This window comes from Xyrauchen texanus, chromosome 9, assembly GCF_025860055.1.
Source record: "Xyrauchen texanus isolate HMW12.3.18 chromosome 9, RBS_HiC_50CHRs, whole genome shotgun sequence".
Taxonomy (NCBI): Eukaryota; Metazoa; Chordata; class Actinopteri; order Cypriniformes; family Catostomidae; genus Xyrauchen; species Xyrauchen texanus.
Genome location: NC_068284.1, coordinates 34,334,561 through 34,342,144, shown reverse-complemented (window position 1 = coordinate 34,342,144; position 7,584 = coordinate 34,334,561). Strand labels below are relative to the sequence as shown.

Sequence of the window (7,584 nt, the reverse complement as noted above, 5' to 3'; positions counted from 1 at the left end):
CTTCAATACTCATAAATATTCAGTTTCATCTCTTTCCAGATGTGGCTTTATTCAAGGGTTTTATAATGCCAAAACCATATTTTTCTCCCTCATGCAATGCTGCGTAGTAACTAGGTTAAGCCAGCTTATGCATGGTGAATAGGTGTATCTAACTGATGCCCTCCCATGGACACTCAAGGGATTGGAGACTGCAAAGGATGCAAGAAGAATGCTGTACATATTCACTGCTTCCAGTCCCCCAGGTCTGTGTGACCTGAGAGATTCTTTCACAAACCGATTTGTCAATATCATGCTATTTCTTACAAATTCCACACTGTTGTGTGCCAATTTGATTACTGTACATATGATGTCTTTGAAACATTTTGTTCTTTTTAATCTCTTTTAAAGTGTACTGTAAGCACATTGAAACAGTGCTGTGTCTGTGTAGAGGCCAAAATATCTTATGCTACTATAGTGCATTTTGCAGAATGTTAAGACTTGATTAAGTTTAGCACCCTTTATTGAATTCATGGGTATTTTTTTCAAGGAAGGATAAACCAGAGGCATAATCATTATACACTGATTTAACATGATGTCTTACAATAATAATTGCAACACTATACTCTAAGAATAAATATATGCACATATCTGTCCTTGCCTTTGTGAGACAGATCATGTAAGGACATGATCAATAGTTCCCCACATTTAACGTGATTTGTCCTAACCTTGGTCCATAAAACCATTTAAGACCCAATAAAGACAATCTACTCAATTTGAAAATACAGATTCAACAAAGCACTTGACAGTTATACAATAACTGCAGTATCTATTGCTGAAAGACAATTTTTTTTTAAATAAAAATATCTCAGAATTTTTAATGCAAACAGGTTAAAAGCCAAGACCACACACCCTGCATTCATACATATCACTTTGCTTATGTTTACCAACATTGCAATATCTCAAAACAGCAGTTGATCCTTTCCCTTACTATGTAAATCTATGTATTTAGATAAATAAAACTGTGATAAAAAAATACTCATTTACAACATTGCTGGCTGCTCTTATGAAGGCACTTTAAAAAATCTGAACGAGGGATTTCCTCCAGAGCAACTTGCATTAATTATTTTGCCATCTTACCATTTTCATTTTGGATGTGCAGTCTTTTATCTGACATGTCTTAGAACTGATAAGACCTCTCCAGCATATCAATGTAATCCATCTTTGTTTTGAGTCTAGCCCTCAGCTCAGGGTAATCACTTTGGGTTTGATTAGGACATCCGGTCCTTGTCCCTGTAGTGGTTGTGATCATTTGCTTTTGTCTTGCATCCTGGTTTGCATGTGGGCACTCTGAGTGGGCGTGTATATGCCTGTCCGACAGGTTGCTAAACTGAGAAGTTGTGCCAAAAAGACTGTCCACTAATCCCACCTTGGGGGTGGGACCTTGGCTATCAATGACAGTTGGGCAGAGTATTCCATTTTCACAAAAGCCGGCAATGTCACTACATGGTGTTCCAACACCGACAATAGTGTTAATGGGGGAATTAGAGATTGCTATGGTCCACTCTTTTTCTTTCTCCACAAGTGTTCTGTAGTGCGATCCAACCTCTTTTGTCTCTGAGAAAGGATGCTTCTGCCCTGACTCCTCCTGGCCAGTTTTATAAATAGGGATACTGCACATGTGCGAAGAAGGAGCACCAATACTATCATACACGTGACTGGAAGGAGGAGTTTCAGGTAAGGTGGGTGGCTGCTCAGTGAATATTCCACATTCCATCTGAATGCCTGCCAGGCCCACTTCCCCTTGCTTCCTAAAGGGTAGCTTTTCACGCTTTTTAAGAGCATATGCACAAAGAGCTGCAGCAGCAAAGAAGGCAGACACAAACAGAACCAGCAAGCTGAGAATGAGAACGGAGAGGGGTATGGCACCTTTTGGCGGGTGCAGCCCCACCCCGGGATATGTTGTGATAAGCGCACTATCTGATTCAGCAGGAGACAGTGAGGACTGTCGAAGCTCAGGGCAAATCACCTCAGAATTCAGAGAGCGTAAATCTTTTCCTGCAACCAGATCTGGGGTCTTACACACCACCTCTCCAACTATGACCACTAAGCTTAGTGTGTCCAGCCATTCTTTCAGAGGGATGATGTCACAGGAGCAGTCCCAGGGATTCTGATTCAGGTCAATCTGAACGACCGCATGCAGGTGTTCTAGAACCCCACTTACTGGGAGGCAGTGGAAGTAGTTGTTGCGCAGGTTCAGGCGTGAGAGCGAAGTACCTGCAAATGCTCCCACAGGCAGTGTATGCAGGAGGTTGTTGTTAAGAAAGACTAGCTGCAGGGAAGGCATTAAACTGAAGGCAGCTGGCTGAATTTCTCTTATTTCATTGTATTCAAAATACAGGAACCGGAGGTTCTGCAATCCATGAAACATATCAAGAGTTAAGCTCTCAATGTTATTACCATTCAGGTAAAGACTTCTCAAATTAGGGAGATTAACAAAAGCTCTCTCTTGGACGTAGAATATCTGATTGTTACCCAAGTGCAATAAATCGAGACTGGAAAAATTCCAAAAATCTGACTTATAAATTCTCTGAATGAGATTTCCACTTAAGTAAAGCTTCTTAGCATTCAAGGGTCGAGGCATTAATTCAGAAATGTTCCGAAACCCATTTTCCTTACAGTTGACTGTCAAACCAAGGTCACTGATATGCAAATTACAGGTACATCCAATGGGGCAAATGATTGGTATAGGTGGCCTTGTCTGATATCCAGCTATAGGTGGCTGATTAGGGAACACACTACGTGGTGTTGGTGGTGTCTTTGAGGGCCTTGGTCTTTTTGTTGGCTTTGGAGGTCTTTCCCTTTGTTCCACAGAGGAAACAGTGTTTTGATTGGGGAAGACAATCGATGAAGGCTTTGTAGGCCTCACCCTCCCTATGTAGACTGGCAAGTGGGGGATGCCTAGAATTGACTCAATCTCTGCTTCACTCAGTATGGGACAGAGCTCACTGCGTTTGATCTCTCTAAGATCCTTTCCATGGAGGTGGAAGGGATACTCACATGTGATCTCTCCGACAACTGCAGTGTATGGAATCCGCTCCAACCAGGCCTGGAGCTGGATGATTTCACAGACACAGTTCCAAGGGTTCTCTTCCAGCTGGATCTCCATAAGACTGCGACCAATATATTCCAAAATACCTTTATAAGCCAACGTCTTTAGTCTGTTGCCTCTCAAGTCAAGGTGCGTCAGAGAGACAGATCTGAAAAGAAAAGCCGGCAGCACAGGTATTAAATTGTCATTAAGGATGAGCACTCTGAGTTTGTAGAGATTTCGGAATGCTCCGCTGTCTATTCTCTTGATAACGTTATAGTCAGCCTGAAGATACTCTAAACTCTCCAGTCCAAGAAATGTGTCATTCCGAAACACTTCCAGCTTGTTTTCATGAAGGTACAATCTTTTCAGAGAGCCCAAACCATTGAAAGCCCCAACATGGATGTCCTGCAAGGCATTATTGCCCAGATTAATGGCAATCGCATTGTTCAAGTGCAGAAAGCTGTTGAAGTAGAGCTTCCTTAAAGTGTTTTTCTGCAGGTAGAGCTTGAATGGTCTAAGCCATGTCTGTGAGACTTGGCTAATGTTTGTAAATCCTTTGCTGTCACAATGAACATGAAACAGGCCTTCTTTCACCTCGCAGTAGCAGGGCTCAAAGCAAGGCTCATCTATTTCCTCTGAGTCATCAAGAAGAGGGATAGGAGTCGTCCATCCAAGTGCAATTGTGCTTAGCAGTGTAACCCACAACATGCTTTTACCAAAAGCACGCAAGTGCATAGCCTCAAGAGGTCCTTCACTGCACTGAAAAAAATACAACAGTTTTAGTGACCGAATACAGGAAGTATGAAGAAAAATGTTCAATCCAAATGATGACTTTTGACTAAACAATTGAGCAATGACAGAAGCATAGCGGAGATCGTCATCTATCTATACTGTAAGACAATGTTTTTTTATTTGGTTGCTTTGAGTGCAGCTTTTCACTGCAAATGATAGGTAGAATCAAAAGGATAGTTCACCTCAACATGAATTCTGTTACCTTTTACGTTAATCTTTATGTTACAAACCCATATGACTTTCTTTCTTCCATGAAACACAAAAGGAGATGTTTGGCAGAATGACAGCCTCAGTCACCATTCACGTTTCTGGGGAAAAAAAAACTCAATGAAAAAAAGACTTGACTGAAATATTCTTCCAAAAATCTTAATTTGTGTCCAGGAGAATAAAGAAGCCATATATATCTGGGATGGCATGAGGGTGAGTAAATGATGGGAGAATTTTTATTTTTGGTTCTCTTTAACAAAACAAAAAAACAAAAACATTGCAATAACAGTAAGGCACTAACAATGGAAGTGAATGGGACCAGTCCATAAATATTAAAATATACTCCTTTTTTTTTTAATATAGCCACAATATGTAAACATTATATATGTGTTAACGTGATTTTAGTGTGATAAATGTACTTACTACCTTTATCTGTGTGAAGTTATATCCAATATTACAGATTCATTGTCATGACAACTTAACGGTGTTAATGCTGTAATCTGGTAAATGTCTTAATGCCAGTAAATCCCTAATTTCAACACATTAAAATCATATTTACGTTATGTTTGAGTATTATTGCTTTAGAAACTGTATTTTAATGTTTGTGGACTGGCAGTCTCCAAAACCTAAAAAATGCTGCATTGTCATGCAGTATACATTACAGAGGTAGGAAGGCATCACTGAATCGAATGTTTATGTGACACCTTGTACACAAAATGCCTCCAACTGATGGACACTATCTTTCACTGCCTACGATATCCCACAAATCTGTCTGTGTGGTTCGACAGGTGGTTGTACAGTAATTATAAGAATAGCATCTGATGGAGAGGTTAAAAGAAGTAAATTAGTTTAAAGGTGCGCTCAGCGATTCCTGAGAAAACTGTTGATATTCGCACTCAATTGCCAAAATAAACACACCACTCCCTTCACTGCTCCTTTGGAAGGTCTGCCCCCCAAATTCATGCACGCTGAAAAGCCTTGCCAATGCTGATGCGGCTCCAAGCCCTCGACTTATCATAATCCTTATTTTTTTGTTTATATTCATCTGACTTTTTTTCTCTTGGCCTGTTTCTCAGCCATTTGTCCTCCATGGAGTTTAGAAAGTTTGCATCAGCCAGATTTGCCATCACTCTTCTAATGAATTTTCCTCTCGCTCTGCCCCCACCCCCATCCTGTGCATGCGAAGGAACCATCCCCTCTTGCTGATTGGCTGGAGTAGTGTTGTGTGGATCAGTCCAATCCACTTTGTTTTTGTCCCATTTACAGACCCAGGGTGTACAAATATTAGATTTTTTTTTTCCCAGCCCACCCACAGAACGGACAGCTAGCAGATGGTGAAGTTTGACAAAAAGTGTATTTGATTAGAATTACTGAGTGCACCTTTAACGTTTTATCAAGAATGCACAGTAGACATTAAATATTCCGTTTTCAGATCATAAGATGTGATGTAATGTTACCTAAGAAGCCACTGCCTGTGAAGTCATTGACTGTCAGGGCAGCTAGTAAGCTTCCTTTGGTTTCGGACGTTGCCATTGACTTTTAAAGTATGCCTGCTGCATTCACCATAGTGATATTGAGAATGGAGATGTAATGTCTTGGTGACCTAATCCATTTAAAGGCATCATGCTTCTCCGGTGGTTTTACTTTAGTTTCTAAATCAGCTAAGCTTAGCTTCATCAGCTCTCGAATATCAATTTGACCTCCATGGAAAATATTTATTTCTCCCCTCCTCCAGGAGCACCTATTAGCTAATGTACACAGCAGGGCACTTAGGAACGTGATGTTAATAAGACCACGGTTCTATTGATTGGTGATGGGGTAGCTTCAGTATACATTCTGTGCATACAGGTCATTGAAAGAATGTACCTAAGGAATGCAAGCAAGCAAAAGCTCTACGTTAACAGAAAGAGAGAAATTTCATTGTGTTGCATATGCTACTTGATTTTGTTGTCATATTAATTTTTAATTAATATAAAAGAGAACATAAAAGAGCAATTCTGAAGCAAATGGATTGTGTAATTATGAGACATTGCCTATATCTACTAAGTTAACTGAAATTCAACCTAAATCATCACATCCCTTTCTCAACAGAATAGACAAAAAGTGTGATATGTTACAGACATGAGGAAACCATTCAAGCACTGCATGAAAAACCTTAACTTATGGAAGCCCGTTACAAAACATTTTCATTAGCTAAGCGAATCTTGTCACTATATTACACTCTAACTGTAACAGAAACAATTAATATATAAATACACAGTGAAATCCATTGCGCTAAAATGCAATCTATTAGCATTCCCCTTTGTCTGGATTTACCACAGCCCGCGCCCGGATCCATATCAGCGGCATTAACTGAGCAGAATTTTGCTATACTCACTCAGGTTGCTGCAGTGGAATTAAAAGAGCAGAAGATGGACCACTTTAAATGATGCTAGGTCTTGCCATGTTACCACCGTTGAGACACTTCTTCCTCTTCTTCTCTCCGCTCTCGTGGTTGAGACAAATAGGAGAGCCGGAGTCGTGACAGGACTGCAATGTCTCAGAAAGGTTTGCTTTAGGATGCAGGTCCGCTCCCCTGACGAGCGCTCAACAGCAAAGGCTGTTCAGCTCCAGCGCGAGGACTGACAATGAGCAATATCTTCGGTTACCTTCTGTGTGACAGATAGAGAAACTCAACCGGTGCAAGTGTGCAAGTTGCTGTTAAAATAAATGACAGGTTGGCGCTACCTCGGACTTCTTTCGGTTACCAAGTAAGATACATTGCACCGAGCGCGCGCACACGTACGGCTTTGAAACGCTCCAAATGTGCGCGAGATGATAAGAATAACATAAACGCAGCCGCCCGCGCGCGACACACAATTTCACGTTTAGAGAGGCTTTATTGGCGCGATTTAACGCTCGCTATCGTGAAAAGCATTTGTAAAATTCTTAGGCGATTTAAAGAAATAAGTAGTTGATGTTGTCCCTACCCTTCATTTCTAACGCAGGCGACATTTTTTTTTATTTTTTTTTACACCGCTTAACTAAATAATACTACAAATGTTCCTAGAGCGAGAAGACTCCTTGGGTGACTTGTTCGTCATCCCTTATGGTACTATGGCCCTTACAATTTAATGAAACCTTATTTTGGTTACCATGGAAACATAGTGCCATCTGCTATTGCACAACAATGTGGTGTTTCATACTTGGGCTTATTTTGGAACTGAGAATGAACAATGCTGACTTAATGCTCACTTGTGTTGATTTTTCATGCAACCGATTAATTATGCCAATAAATAACCAGTTAATTGCTCTAATGAGTTTGTCATTTGACAATGATGTACATAAATAAGATGTCTTATCATTTTGGAATATTCTCCATGCCTCATTCCCTAGGATGGGCATTACAACTAAAGCATGCTTTCAGAATAACTGTACGCCTATAAAAACCCAAAGCCACTAAATTCCTCGCATAAATCCAGAGTAATATTCTGTGCACACAAGCATATCGACTTTAGTTTTCCTTTATTGTGAAT

General features: G+C 40.4%; 1 protein-coding gene across 2 annotated transcripts; it reads right to left on the bottom strand.

Annotated features, from left to right (window-relative positions):
- Nucleotides 1-520: 520 nt before the first annotated feature.
- LOC127649445 (SLIT and NTRK-like protein 3) lies at nt 521-6,803 on the bottom strand. Of its 2 annotated transcripts, XM_052134536.1 has the most exons (3): nt 6,447-6,803; nt 4,065-4,170; nt 521-3,829 (listed from the first exon to the last, which is right to left on the bottom strand). In XM_052134536.1, the coding sequence occupies exon 3, from the start codon at nt 3,803-3,805 to the stop codon at nt 1,157-1,159; it is 2,649 nt and encodes an 882-aa protein (XP_051990496.1). In that variant the 5' UTR covers nt 3,806-3,829; nt 4,065-4,170; nt 6,447-6,803; the 3' UTR covers nt 521-1,156. The 2 variants fall into 2 exon arrangements, with proteins under 2 accessions (XP_051990496.1, XP_051990495.1); XM_052134535.1 differs by lacking the exon at nt 4,065-4,170.
- Between the last annotated feature and the right edge of the window lie 781 nt (nt 6,804-7,584).

Coding starts and splice junctions, on each gene's coding strand:
- LOC127649445 (XM_052134536.1), bottom strand. CDS start 3,805: ATGCACTTGCGTGCTTTTGGTAAAAGCATGTTGTGGGTTACACTGCTA.